Source organism: Schistocerca americana, chromosome 2, assembly GCF_021461395.2.
Source record: "Schistocerca americana isolate TAMUIC-IGC-003095 chromosome 2, iqSchAmer2.1, whole genome shotgun sequence".
Taxonomy (NCBI): Eukaryota; Metazoa; Arthropoda; class Insecta; order Orthoptera; family Acrididae; genus Schistocerca; species Schistocerca americana.
Genome location: NC_060120.1, coordinates 253,980,645 through 253,996,865, shown reverse-complemented (window position 1 = coordinate 253,996,865; position 16,221 = coordinate 253,980,645). Strand labels below are relative to the sequence as shown.

The 16,221-nt window shown below is 40.9% G+C and overlaps 1 protein-coding gene across 1 annotated transcript in view; it reads right to left on the bottom strand.

Annotated features, from left to right (window-relative positions):
• The window catches only part of LOC124593934, a 278,695-nt gene that overhangs the window by 74,172 nt on the left and 188,302 nt on the right, over nt 1-16,221 (bottom strand). The window contains exon 5 of the mRNA XM_047132283.1: nt 5,706-5,951. Within this exon, the coding sequence (XP_046988239.1) occupies nt 5,706-5,951 (246 nt within the window). The remainder of the gene's footprint in view (nt 1-5,705; nt 5,952-16,221) is intronic.

Sequence of the window (16,221 nt, the reverse complement as noted above, 5' to 3'; positions counted from 1 at the left end):
CCTAGTAGTCCTCTGTTCTAGAGTTGTTCAGCTTGTTTACAGAGTTATTTATATCTGTAGCAGTTATTCTACTCAAGTTAAATCTTTTATCTGTTTTATTCTGTTATTGTAAAAGAAAAGCTTCCACATCAGTTAAATCGTCACTTTTTGGTACATAGGCATTTACTGAATTTACGAAGTGTTCATTGAAAGTGTTACAATTAACTGGGCTACTGATTTATTCGTTTCCCATAGTTGCCTCACTTTTAACTATGTTCCAGGCAGCTTTACATTTATTTTTAGAATTTAAAATATGCTCTTCATTTGCTTTCACTTTTGCTGCTTTAACTTCAGATTTCTATATTTTTCTTACGTTTATATATCTGTTCTTGTTTTCTTGACTGTCTTCAGTTTTGTCCTTCAGCATTAGTAAATGGATTCTAATTTTACTGAGGTGTGGAATGTACCACTTTTTTGTTTGTTGTGGTTTATGCATATTGCTAGTGTTACAACTCTTTGCAATAAGAGGGCAGTTACTGTCTAATGTATTTTTTACATTGGATATGAATGTAGAAAAGCTTTCATTTTTATCTTTGTTGATGATTAGTATTCCAGCCCATTCTATTCTACTCAGTTCATTTCTCATTATTTCAATGTTCTCTTCCTTGAGAGCTCTATGTGTAGTTGGCATCCTAGTGTCATCAAGTGTCAGATTTACAATTTTGAGTCATATGCCATCATGGGGAGATAGTCCTAATTCAATGGTATGCCACTCTACTTGATTCCTACACACATTGCTAATTATATTGTCAAGGTATGCCTCCATTCTGGTCGGTTTTTCATTTAAGTGGTAGTAATTCATTGTTTTTAAGATATGTAGGATGTGTACCACATTTGTTCACTTTACTCTTACATCTATATTAATGTATCCTGTGATAAATGTTTTATATTGCTTATATTTGGCACCTAGTAAGATTGATTCAGAGATTTTTTATTCGAATGTCTCCTCATCAGAAGCCAGTGATTGGTAAATTGTTGCAATAATGAGTTTCTGAGTGTATAACCAAGGCAGATGCTTCAAAAAGTCTTTCAACAGACGGGCTTGTGAGGTCTGTGACTGAATACTTTAGATTGAGATTTTTTTTATGTAAATTGACACTCCACCATGGACATTGTTTGGTTTTCAGTAGCTTGTTTGCTAAAGAGTAGTCAAATGGTACAAATAAACTTATTTCTGCACTTTTATTCCAATGTTCATTCACAGAGACTGGCATACTTAATTTTCTCTAGCCAGCAATGTAGTTCACTGACTTTGTTTCTTAGGGATTGTACATTTATATGTAAGAAATGTAGTTCATTTTTACTGCAAGGTGGTACATTGCTTACATTGGGCTTATTTTGATTATTTACTTTAAATGTGTTTTTTGTATTATGTTCTGAAGCTCTTTGTTTTGACCAAGTCTGACACAGCCTTATATGTTTCCCTGATCTGGTTCTGAGTTTTGTGACATATGTTTTAAATTTCTGAAGCTAGATAATTTATTATTTACCATACTAAGTATTTTTTGGGCCAGCAGTGTCTAAGTTAATCCACTTAGACCCTGACCATCTCTGGTATGACAAGTTCTCGAGCAGTTACAGCTGCCAGAGGGTTGATGATTGCAACTGAGACATTCCTTAATATCTAAAAGCATTATATTTTTAAACTGTTTGCAAATTGTTTCAAAATACTTGTTAACTTTGGCTATTTCTCTGTTTACACATGATGATTCAATTAAATTGTAGCGATGAGGTATTTTAAATAATATAACATTTGTGTTTGTTAACTTGCCCAGTGTTGTCTTCAGAGCTGTTGTTGCTGCTGCAGCTGTTTCATTATAGTATACATCATTGGAACCAGCTATAAGAACTGCAAAGTCACACTTTGACAGATTAATGCAATCTTCAGTGTTGGTGAGGATTTGATTGAATCTTGCTCCACTTAATATCTAGCTGACTACACAAGTATAATCAACGATTTGTAATTACGCTTCCTATCTGTACTGGATTGAGAAAAAGTCAAAAAATATATGCGCTTATTTTGTGTAAATACCTGATATTATGCACATAAACGAATTTGCTTTCTTACAAAAGCATATAACATTTCACATACATTCTTGTGGAATCGTTAGAAAACTAATGCTGCATGCGGGATTATTATACTGTCTTCCTCTCCAGTGGAAGTGGTGAACTACAAGAATTCATGGTGCCAAAAAAAAGAGTATTCACTAACAACAATTATTCTGTCGCTTGTTAAAAAGAACTGTCAATACGTTTCAACTTGACTACATGTAAAAACGATCACCATTGCTTTATTATCAAGAATTTCGGAGAAACTATGTTAGCTGCACTACTACATGTGCAACAGTAGTATTACAATTCATTGAATTGTCAAAATCAGTGCTTTATTTTAGCTATAAATGGGAAAAACTGTAACTGTCAGTTCCACTTCACACAGTGCGTAAAGATGGGAACTCGGCTTTCTGCCTCGAGTCACGTGACTTAGATGTTCGTTTCAAGCCTTAAGACGCCAGAGATAGGGACATGCGCGGCCTGCGTTACATATGGTCTATGGTTAATGTAAATTCGATCTCTTTGTTTTTCATTATGTTACAAATTACGTAATTAGTTGTGATGTCTGTAATTTTATTAATGAGAGAATTTTGAAATTATTATAGTCTTCTTCTGTTGTGCAGCCTTTTTGTCAATAACAAGAGTTTCATTCCTCAAAAACGATTTTGTTTGAAGTAAAACCCATCTCCATGATTCACAGTGAAGTTTTAAATTCTCTGTCATGTATGCATTGTAATTTACGCCACACGCAGCAACAGATGATATGACACAAAAAAAAAACAAAAAAGCAAAATTAGAGTCGCTCCTGTATCTGCTGATTTATATTTTCTTTCGGGAATGTCAGCATTCCAGACACAAAACAGCATTGTGAGTAAGAGGTTAGTCAGTTTTATTTCAGGGCAGATATTACCTTCCATTCTTGAAAATACCGTGTAGTCTGGATTGTTAAACGTCGTGGTAGCAAGGAGATTAACTTTTAGTATAAGTACTGGTAATTTCAAACAGTTATTTTCTTCCGAGTACAGCAGTAAGGTATTTTTGTGGATATTCGAAATCAAACATTGCAGTTCATATCACGCAACGACCATAATGTACTTCGGTTGTGAGCTTTAGTTGTATAGTTTTCATTGTGCACGTAATTAGTTCCTTTTGGCATTTAATTGGATTCATTTTGCTTATTTCAAATTTTGCATTTCATGAAGTTTAAGGATTTATTTCAGGACACTGTTCACATGCGCTACAAGGGGCCATCGAACAGTCAGTTTTGCTCAGCAATTGAGTACGATACTTAAAAGTACATGTTACATGAAGAGAAAATTTTTGAAATTAATATATTCAGTTTTCTCACATAACCTTTTTTTTTTTTTTTTAGAAAGTTTTCACCAGTAACGATACAGGATAGGAATGGTCGGTGTTGGTCAGGAGCCAATTGATGACGAACGAGCAGAGATGCACATACGGCCACCTACGGCCACCCCTGACTTTTGTGATTTTGGCTTAGAGCATGCGGTATCCACATACCCAATTTTTGAATCTTCCACACTGAATGCAAATGTCGCAAAATGGTGGATTATGATCATGGTTCATCACATTTGCCAGTTCTGGAGTACAATGACGTGGATAATTGTGGATTAATACGTTTAAGCGACCGTTACCAAATCCCAAAGGTTTTTCAGAATTAATTTCAGAATGAGAAAACAGTTCTCTTGCGCGCTCTGTCCAATGGCTTTATCACCATACAGGTCGCAAATGTTTCCGGTTGCCTTCGCTGCTGTCACCTCTCTACTGGACTCAAACAGAAGAATATGTCGGAAATGTCCCGATTTGTCCACTTGGCACTCCATTTTCTAGCGTCCACAGCTCCACTCAGTATCTTCAAGTGACAGAATGACAATACGTAAACTGAAATATCAACAGTGAACTACAAATAAGAAATGACAATCGATAAATAAAGCTTTAGCAACCGGAATACTAACATGCAAAACAAAGTGTTATGCACCCGTCGATTCCATAACCAAAGTGATTCCATACAATTTTGTTAATCTTAAAATCGCCAAAGGATTTTTACGGCCGATGTGTCATTAACAGAGGTTTAGTTGTAACTAATTTTGACGTGTCTGTGATAAATCGTCAGTGCGCTGTTGCCTTGAAACCACATACTGTCGTAACACGTAAGTTACACTACTGGCCATTAAAATTGCTACACCACGAAGATGACGTGCTACAGACGCGAAATTTAACCGACAGGAAGACGATGCTGTGATAGGCAAATGATTAGCTTTTCAGAGCATTCACACAAGGTTGGCGCCGGTGGCGACACCGACAACATGCTGACATAAGGAAAGTTTCCAACCGATTTCTCATACACAAACAGCAGTTTACCGGCGTTGCCTGGTGAAACGTTGTTGTGATGCCTCGTGTAAGGAGGAGAAATGCGTACCATCACGTTTCCGACTTTTATAAAGGTCGGATTGTAGCCTGTCGCGATTACGGTTTATCGTATCGCGACATTGCTGCTCGCGTCGGTCGAGACCCAATGACTGTTAGCAGAATATGGAATCGGTGGGTTCACGAGGGTAATACGGACGCCGTGCTGGATCCCAACGGTCTCGTATCACTAGCATTCGAGATGGCAGGCATCTTATCCGCATGGATGTACCGGACCGTGCAGCCACGTCTCGATCCCTGAGTCAACAGATGGGGACGTCTGCAAGACAACAACCATCTGCACGAACAGTTCGACGACGTTTGCAGCATGGACTATCAGCTCGGAGACCATGGCTGCGGTTACCCTTGACGCTGTATCACGGACAGGAGCGCCTGCGATGGTGTACTCAACGACGAACGTGGGTGCACAAATTGCGAAACGTCATTTTTTTCGGATTAATCCGGGTTCTGTTTACAGCATCATGATGGTCGCATCCGTGTTTGGCGACATCGCGGTGAATGCACAATGGAAGTGTTTATTCTTCACGGCCATACTGGCGTATGACTCGGCGTGATGGTATGGGGTGCCATTGGTTACACGTCTCGGTCACCTCTTGTTCGCATTCACGGCACTCTGAACAGTGGACGTTACATTTCAGATGTGTTACGACCCGTGGCTCTTCCATTCATTCGATCCCTGTGAAACCCTACATTTTAGCAGAATAATGCACGACCGCATGTTACAGGTCCTGTACGGGCCTTTCTGGATACGGAAAATGTTCGACAGCTGTCCTGGCCAGCATATTCTCCCGATCTCTCACCAATTGAAAACGTCTGGTCAAAGTCGGCCGAGCAACTGGCTCGGGACAGTACGCCAGTCACTACACTTTATGAACTATGGTATCGTGTTGAAGCTGTATGGGCAGCTGTACCTGTACACGCCATCCAAGCTCTGTTTGACTCAATGCCCAGGCGTATCAATGCCGTCATTACGTCCAGAGGTGGCTGTTCTGGGTACTGATTTCTCAGGATCTATGCACCCAAATTGTGTGAAAACGTAATCACATGTCAGTTCTAGTATAATATATTTGTCCAATGAATACCCATTTATCTTCTGCATTTCTTCTTGGTGTAGCAATTTTAATGGCCAGTTGTGTAGTTATAGGAGAGCCACTAGCCTGCCGTACCTACGTAGTTGTGCGGCGGCATGGTGAAGAGGAAGCGGCCGTAGTCGCTGTGGCGGCCGTCGGCGTCGCTGGCGGCGTACTCGAGGCTGAAGGACCGGCCCTCGCAGTCGTAGCCGCACCACGGGCAGTGGAAGTGCAGGCGCGGCGGCCGCCCGCTGCCGGAGAGGGCTCGCTGCGACAGCCGCAGCCCGCGGCAGAAGTTGGTGGCCGGCGCGCCGCCCAGCGACGAGAAGCGCAGCACAGCACCTGCGGCGCGAGGGGGTCCCGTCAGCGCTTGCGGTCGATAAAGAAAAACTCCAAGCCCCCAGTCAATACAACTTGTCGATTTTATCAATGTCGTACAACGAATTTAACTGCTTACAGTCATCCGCAGATTTCTGATCCCAGAACTTCCTAGTGTGCTATCATGTTTTCCAGCTATGTGTCGTGTAAATATTTAAAAGTGAAAACATGTCTCCGTATCACAATACTTTGAAGTAAACGCAACTCACAAAAGAATATCACAGCAGAGTCCACACAGATACCTTGGCCGGTAGATGCGCGATCGGCAGGGCTTGCATGGGGAGAGTGGTAGTGGTGGGGGTTGTGGGCAGTCGCTGTAGGGGAAATACTGGGCGCTGGAGGGGAAGCGTCGTTCTTAAATGAAGCTTCCGCTCATATTCCTTATAGATATTAAATGGAGCCCTTCCACGTGCAAAAGCATCTTTCAGCTCTGCTTTAGTTAGTATCTAAAAAGAATTCTGGAGGAAATGCAACAAAAGCACCGATTTACGAGGGCCGTTCAGAAAGTAACCTCCGGTTGATTTAAAAAAATACACCAAGTTAAATAAAAATATTTTAATATATACATCTTACAACTACATCTTTGCACTATTTTTCTACATAGTCTCCATAGCGATTGAGGCACTTATCATATCTCTTCACAAGCTTTGAAATTCCTTCTGCATAAAAATCACCCGCTTGTGCCTGGAGCCAGCCTGTGACCGCATCTTTGAGCTCTTCGTCGTCATCAAACCGCTGTGACCCGAGCCATTTCTTCAAATGCATGAAGAGGTGATAATCACTTGGCGCCAGGTCTGGGCTGTAAGGTGGATGGTTGATAACGTCCCACTTGAAGGACTCAAGAAGGGCCGTTGTTCTGCGAGCAGAGTGAGGACGGGCGTTATCGTGCAAAAAAACGATACCGGAAGTCAGCATACCACGGCGTTTGTTCTGTATAGCCCGTCGTAACTTTTTTATTGTTTCACAGTACACGTCTTGATTAATGGTCGTACCACGTTCCATGAATTCAACCAACAACACCCCTTTGGCATCCCAAAACACCGTTGCCATCAGTTTTCTGGCAGAAAAATCTTGCGAGGCTTTTCTTGGTTTGGTAGGCGAATTTGAATGTGCCCACATCTTTGATTGTTCTTTTGTCTCAGGGTTCACGTACTTAATCCAGGTTTCGTCACCGGTCACGATTCTGTTTAACAATGGTTCTCCTTCGTCCTCATAACGTGACAGAAAGTCTAATGCAGAGGCCATTCTTTGAGTTTTGTGGTGGTCGGTAAGAATTTTGGGCACCCATCGTGCACAGAACTTACGGTAACCCAATCTTGCTGTCACTATCTCGTACAAGAGAGTCTTAGAAATCTGTGGAAAACCAGTAGACAACTCCGACATTGAGAAACGTCGATTTTCACGAACTTTTGCATCAACTGTCTGAACGAGTTCGTCAGTCACCAATGATGGTCTACCACTCCTCTCTTCATCATGAACGTTTTCTCGTCCGCTTTTAAATAAACGTACCCATTCACGGACAACTCCTTCACTCATAACTCTTGGTCCGTACACGGCACAAAGCTCACGATGAATAGCTGCTGCAGAATATCCTTTGGCTGTAAAAAACCTTATGACAGCACGCACTTCACATTTGGCGGGGTTTTCTATTGCAGCACACATTTCAAACTGCCACAAAAACTAAACTAGTGCAGGTACGACGTTCACTCGACCACGGCTTGATGCCGACTGACCTGTTGAGTGCGTGAACGCACAGATGGCGTCGCTACTCCCCCCACAACCCGCACTGTAACCAATCGGAGGTTACTTTCTGAATCACCCTCGTATTTTCGCGTGACTTGTTAACCATTAACTTTTAGATCAGCGTTATAAGTGTCACATTTTGAGTCAAACCTACACTTTTCTCTTGTTGCCATCTTAAAATTTGCTTCCTTTGCCAAAACACAGCGGAATTTACACAGTCTCACCTCACTAACATGTTGTGCAGACACAGTTAAGAGAATTTTGAAACAGTGGTTTGTTAAGTTTATTAAGTGATGAACTGTGGAAAATTAATGTCTCTGGCTTATGAAAAAGCATATCCTCGGTACAAAGTACACCTGCAGTGTCCTCATTTAAGATCTTCCAAAACCTGTAACATTTCTCGTTTCAACAACAATCAATGGCTCTTATAAATTACATTCTATCAAAAATGTGTGTAGTTACTGGAATAACCAGGTATATAATGAAGTTTTGCATAACAACCATATGGCAAAATACTGTACTCTGTGTGCTATTACTTACCAAAATCTCATTTCAATGTCTCAAAGGGTGTATGAAATATGAGGAATGTTCTGAATATTTCACTCTGGTTTTATCGTTGGTATGCCTGACCGCAAATGACCATGCTACATCAGATCAGTTTTCTCGCCATTGTTGAAGATAGAGACCTCCACCCAAGTCTAAAGGAAAATTCAATATCATTTCTAAACACACAACCCCACCATATGTATATAGTGATTCAGGAGGAAAGGTACACACTTTGAGGGGCGATAGTATTAGTGATTCTGAACAAAAAACTTTATATGGACGTATGCCCAATTCCGAATGGTTTCAGAGATAGAACACATTTAATATCACTTTTGTGCCTATTTCTTGAACAACTCGAAAAAACCGCACCCTCCAGCGAAAAGGTGTCGCAGTACAAAATTAATCTATATTGAATTTCCTACAGATAAGGTCCTATTCATTTTTTTCAGTAGAACTAATGGTTTGTGCAAAGAGAGTGCGAAAATGTTGAAAACCTCGCTCGACGCGCATGCGCTGTAGCTTACGTAGTTTTTGTAGGCCAATTTGAGATAGTTTCCCGACTTTATAGACTACAAGTGTCCCGTATCAAACTGTTCGTCTCAACTTGCTACCTCAATGTGCTACCTCAAATTGGCCTACAAAAACTACGCAAACTACAGCGCATGTGATTCGAGAGAGTTTTTCAACATTCTCGTGCTCTCTTTGCACAAACCATTAGTTCTAGAGAAAAAAATGAATAGGACCTTATCCGTAGGAAATTTAATATAGTTTAATTTTGTACTGCGACACGTTTTCGCTGGAGGGTGCGGTTTTCGAGTTATTGAAGAAAAACGTACAACACTGATATTAAATGTGTTCTATCTCGGAAACCATTCGGAATAGGGCATACATCCATATGAAGTTTTTCTGTTGAGGATCACTAATACTGTCGCTCCTCAAAGCGTGTACCTTTCCTCCTGAATCACTATATATATATATATATATATATATATATATATATATATATATATATGGTGGGGGTGTGTGTTTAGAAATGATATTGATTGTTCCTTTAGACTTGGCTGGAGGTCTCTATCTTCAACAATGGCGAGAAAACTGATCTGATCTAGCATGGTCATTTGCGGTCAAGCATACCAACGATAAAACCAGAGTGAAATACTCAGAATATTCCTCATATTTCATACACCCTTTGAGACATTGAAATGAGATTTTGGCAAGTAATAGCACTCAGAGGACAGTATTTTGCCATATGGTTGCTATGCAAAACTTCATTATATACCTGGTTATTCCAGTAACTACACACTTTTTTGATAGAATGTAATTTATAAGAGCCATTGATTGTTGGTGAAACGAGAAATGTTGGAACTGCAAAATGTGAGATAATTAATGTCTTTATTATCAGACGTTTTTGAGAGCAATGTGTGCTGCAGGCAATGTAGAAAGTGTGGTGTTTCACTGAAAACAAACATACATGTAGGACCTGCTTGTGAATTTGAGCTGATTTGCAATTATAGCAAACGCAATGTTATTTTTTTCAATTTCTCTTATGTTACTGCAGATACAGGTGAACTATTTGAAATACACATAAGACTGGTTATGAATTACGGTCTATGGGTGAGGACAGGGCTGCAGCTGCCGTGTTACGTGGTCTGATGAACCTTCCTGCTCTAGCCTCAAAATTTGACAAACACGTCATTGTAATAGGCTCTGCTATTGAAAATATAGCATAGGGAAATATGAAAGATGTAGTTGAGGAAGCTGTTTTTGAAAATAATAAAAACAGGGACCTGTCCATAGCTTTTGATGGGACCTTGCAGGCTACATATTTAACAGCAGGCGAGGTATCTGAACGGCATTATTTCCCAAGCATTGCAGATACAAAGATAAAATGAAACATAAACATGAAGAAGACATGAAGAAGGTTGTATAATAAATTATTATGGTTCAAGTGGTGGTATGGAAGTTGCTGGAGTAAGAAATATTTATCAGAGCTTAGTAAAATGATATAACATTAGGTACATAAATTATCTTGAATACAGTGATTCAAAGGCTTTCAAAGAAACTGAGGAACTGAAGCCCTAAGGAACTATGTGAACATTTGAAAACTGGAATTTTTTTGGCCACATTCGGAGAAGAATGAGATCGAGACTTCGACAACTCAAAGCTAGCATAAAAGGCAAGAGATTGAGGAACGGAAAAACTTTAGATAGTAAAAGACTGACACATGCTGTTATCTTATTCAGAAGTGCTATAGTCTAGCAATTATACATAATACAGTAAATGCAGCATTAATGAGAAGAGCAGTCTGGGGAGGCAAGGAAACTAAACAACAATACAATCACCCTCATTATTTGCCATCTGCCATAATGGACGAAATAAAACCAATATTATTCCAAGATTTCGCAGGTGTTAGTCTACTTAAGAAATTATTCAAGGCTGGACTCAGAATACAAATGAATGTGTGGACCATGTGACATGAAACACACTACCTAAAACTGTGTATGAGGGTATAAACACTCTTCAGTTTGGCGTTTATGATGCTGTTTCATCAGTGAATCAGGGGAATATAATAAAGTGCAAAGAAAATGGGGCTGTGTGTAGATTTATGAACTGCAGTAGCTATACTTTGTTTAGGCAAGGAATGGCTCACATCTTCCGATAATGCAGTAGAAATCTACTCAAAGATGGGTATACAGCATAGGAGAGCCATGAAGACGAAGCCACTGCACAATTCTGATGATGCTGCCTATGGAGCAGATGTGAATTGAAGTAAAAACTTTCAAGGTCGTTTCCTATAACTTTAATTTTTGTGTGTATAGGGTACACTTCCTCAGAGTTTATTTATAATAGAAAGATGAAATTTTCAGAAGTTGATTCTTAAGGTCTTTTAATATATCTGAATTAAAAGATTTGTGAAATTATTTTGAATTAAAGGATTTGTATTTTAAAATACTTGTTAAAATATATAACTTTTTTAACATTTATGACAAAATATCTCAAAAAGTAAACTGTCCTTATCCAAGACGATTAATTCAGTAGAAAATCTGAATATATATTCGCATTCTGTCAAAAAAAAAAAAATCAAGATTATAGTCACAATAACTCATGAGAAAAGTTCCTAACTTTTGGCTCAATTAAATGTCTAAGCATAGGGCATTCTGTATAGCCTTACGTGACAATTTTAAAATTATCCAAATGAGTAGGCCCCCCATGAAAGCTATTATCCTGTTATGGTCTTTAGTTATTACATATCCTCAGTTCATGAGTGCAAAATATGGGGTGATGAGTTAAACAGATTTGAACATTAGAAATAAGAACTTCTTACAGGAATCCTAAAATACAACATGAAAACGGTTGTACTGTATCTACGTAATTAGCAATCAATCACGAATGTCATGTTGTTGTTGTAAATACATACATACATACATACATACATACATACATACATACATACATATATATATATATATATATATATATATATATATATATATATATATATATATATACACAACAACAACATGACATTTGTGATTGCTTGCAATCACTTTGACCATTACCTAAAGTTATTGTCACTGTGAAAACAGTGGATTTCAAGGATTTCAGGTGACAATAACTTTAGGTAATGGTCAAAGTGTTTGCTGCTAGGTGTTGCGATAGAGTTGACTTCGATATTAGATTATAAAATCACAGGCTCGTCGACTTTTTAGTGGTTTAGATGAGCAATATTATTGCCACCTCGATAACCATGTACACGGCAACCGTTACAGTGAGAATGAATATTTCCGTTTAGGATGCACCGTTTTGCATACGACTCCTGTTTTATCATGCTAACCAAGCACTGAGTGCTTGTTCACTTTCATTCACGTGAAACACATCTCTTCTACTGAACAAGTACTCATAACTCTTAGGTGTTGTATTTTAATGCTCATGTTAACTAGAGGCTGTTTCCTTATTTTGGACTATACTAGCTCGTTCCAAAATATGGACAGTGAAGAGCTTGAAACAGAAGAGATGAATTTCATAGTATCAAAGATGAACAAGTGCTCATAGCTCTTAAGCTATGCATTTTAGAGCCCATGTTTACATGACTTTTTTTCTTGTTTTGGTGTAAGGAGCCTGTCACTAAAGCTTGTTGGTGTTTCTTTTTTTATTGTGGATAGAATTCAACTGAATTTGATACACAAACAGAAAACTTCACAAGTAGCAGTTCGGTGGGGTTAGAATCTTCTAGCTCCCATAGCAGCTGAGATATAGGTGGAAACCTGTTTTTGTCAACCTTTGCATGTAGGCTTCTCTGCAAGACAGGCATGTTTTGTTGGAGCAGTATCAGTCTCCTTTTTCGATCTGTTTTGCAGGGGCTACAAGTGTCTATGGGCCTTGGTGTGGGAATGTTGAGATGGATAGACGAGAGGATGAACAGAAATAGGGGCCAGGAGGAGATGGATAGAGAGAGAGGGGAGCAGGAGGGGGTGGAATGGAGGAGTGCATGGACAGAAATATGAGGAGGAGGAGATGGAGACAGAGAGGGGAGTAGGAGATGAACAGGCAGAGAAAGTGGAGAGGAGGAGATGGACAGGCAGGGCTGGGAAGATGAGATGAAGTGGACACAGAGATGATGGCAGAAAGAGGTGGACACAGAGAGGGGACAGGAGTAGGCGAGTGCAATATATTTGTCAAACATGTATGTGGGTGAACCTATGGGGTACAGGCTAGTAATTCTAAAAAAGATGATAATTCTGCAAAACAATGGGTTAAAACACAGCATTGGTCTATTGGACACAAAATGAAGATGACACGAAGGGGCAGATCCACCAGTCCTATAAACAAGTGGCAAGCCACCAAGGAGGAGCGTAATGAGGGTGCTGTCCGTCGCCAGCATCGATCTATTATTCGGAAACAGAACCTAATTTTAGGCCTGGCCAGAGACTGCCTTCATGCACAGACTATAACCAAATGTGTTCTTAGCGCGATTGTTTTCTTAAAAGAGCTGACAAGGGAATATTCCCAAGTATCAACAAACGATCCTGCTGAAACTTGGTGGGTGTAGTAGAAGGGGCAAACTAATGTAATAGGTATCTTTTTTCACCCAATTTCACTTTTGAGAGGTAAAATTTACGTCGAAAGGTAATTTGGCATATTACATTTGGAGGGACTATCTTCAAAACTATGATATATAAAAATGTTTCTCAAATAAAAGTTAATATGTAACTAACGTTCTTGAAAACAGTATAATGGAATTTTGTAATAATCTGAAATTTTGCAAAATATTCCACTACCATTAATTAATTTTGAAAAACGAAAACATTTGTTACAGCATAAAATAAAGAAGCTTTAAAGTTACTTACATTCATGTGTAAGAAAACTGGTTTCTGAAACACCATATTTGGAAAATAAGCTGTACACAATCTCCTGGCAGCGTGTTTACAACATACATTATTAAAATATCTGAACATTCATAGTCTAGTTATGTATTTCACTTAGATTTATTTTACGTTTTAAATTTTTGTTTTACGTTGCACATTGTTATTTTTGTTCTTAGTTTTTATTTTACCATTTTACACATGTGTATTTCGTTAACTGAAAATAGTAAGTAGATGACAGAATAATAGCAATGTATAAATAAATGTTTAAAACATAACGTCTTCTTACACCATGCACGTAAAATGAACGAAATTTCTTCATCTACACTCCTGGAAATTGAAATAAGAACACCGTGAATTCATTGTCCCAGGAAGGGGAAACTTTATTGACACATTCCTGGGGTCAGATACATCACATGATCACACTGACAGAACCACAGGCACATAGACACAGGCAACAGAGCATGCACAATGTCGGCACTAGTACAGTGTATATCCACCTTTCGCAGCAATGCAGGCTGCTATTCTCCCCGTAGAGATGCTGGATGTAGTCCTGTGGAACGGCTTGCCATGCCATTTCCACCTGACGCCTCAGTTGGACCAGCGTTCGTGCTGGACGTGCAGACCGCGTGAGACGACGCTTCATCCAGTCCCAAACATGCTCAATGGGGGACAGATCCGGAGATCTTGCTGGCCAAGGTAGTTGACTTACACCTTCTAGAGCACATTGGGTGGCACGGGATACATGCGGACGTGCATTGTCCTGTTGGAACAGCAAGTTCCCTTGCCGGTCTAGGAATGGTAGAACGATGGGTTCGATGACGGTTTGGATGTACCGTGCACTATTCAGTGTTCCCTCGACGATCACCAGTGGTGTACGGCCAGTGTAGGAGATCGCTCTCCACACCATGATGCCGGGTGTTGGCCCTGTGTGCCTCGGTAGTATGCAGTCCTGATTGTGGCGCTCACCTGCACGGCGCCAAACACGCATACGACTATCATTGGCACCAAGGCAGAAGCGACTCTCATCGCTGAAGACGACACGTCTCCATTCGTCCCTCCATTCACACCTGTCGCGACACCACTGGAGGCGGGCTGCACGATGTTGGGGCGTGAGCGGAAGACGGCCTAACGGTGTGCGGGACCGTAGCCCAGCTTCATGGAGACGGTTGCGAATGGTCCTCGCCGATACCCCAGGAGCAACAGTGTCCCTAATTTGCTTGGAAGTGGCGGTGCGGTCCCCTACGGCACTGCGTAGGATCCTACGGTCTTGGCGTGCATCCGTGCGTCGCTGCGGTCCGGTCCCAGGTCGACGGGCACGTGCACCTTCCGCCGACCACTGGCGACAACATCGATGTACTGTGGAGACCTCACGCCCCACGTGTTGAGCAATTCGGCGGTACGTCCACCCGGCCTCCCGCATGCCCACTATACGCCCTCGCTCAAAGTCCGTCAACTGCACATACGGTTCACGTCCACGCTGTCGCGGCATGCTACCAGTGTTAAAGACTGCGATGAAGCTCCGTATGCCACGGCAAACCGGCTGACACTGACGGCGGCGGTGCACAAATGCTGCGCAGCTAGCGCCATTCGACGGCCAACACCGCGGTTCCTGGTGTGTCCGCTGTGCCGTGCGTGTGATCATTGCTTGTACAGCCCTCTCGCAGTGTCCGGAGCAAGTATGGTGGGTCTGACACACCGGTGTCAATGTGTTCTTTTTTCCATTTCCAGGAGTGTAATTTACATGTCAGAAAACACAATGTAGAACAAAATTCACTAGGATTTCAAATTACCTTGGCTTCTGAATATCGTAATTTGTATCAGCCATATTTCAGTACACTTCTAAGCCTTGACAAAGAGAATTGATTACGTACAAGTGACTGTAGCTTTACGATATTGTTTCTCAAGTGGAAATTGACATCATAATCATACAACAGAAATACACACGTCAAAATAAGTGTTCCATCACCTCGGTTCCGAGAGTTGCGGGACCTGCACAAAAACTTGGAACAGAGATCAACATAAACATTATTTACGCCGTTTTTATTGCTCATGAAAACCACACATTGCACGTTGTACCACCATACAGCGAGACCTTCAGAGGTGGTGGTCCAGATTTCTCTATCTCGAATACCCAGTAGCACGTCCTCTTGCATTGATGCATGCCTGTATTCGTCGTGGTATACTATCCACAAGTTCATCAAGGCGCTCTTGGTCCAGATTGTCCCACTTCTCAACGGCGATTCGGCGTAGATCCCTCGGAGTGGTTGGCGGGTCACATCGTCCATAAACAGCCCTTTTCAATCTATCTCCGAGCCATAATACGTAGTTAGCGGTCATCCACTACAGTAGTAGCCCTTGGGCGGCCTGAGCGAGGCATGTCATCGACAGTTCCTGTCTCCCTGTGTCTCCTCCATGCCCTAACAACATCGCTTTGGTTCACTCCGAGACGCCTGGACACTTCCCTTGCTGAGACCCCTTCCTGGCACAAAGTAACAATGCGGACGCGATCGAATCTTGGTATTGACCGTCTAGGCATGGTTGAACTACAGACAAGACGAGCCGTTTTCCTCCTTCCTGGT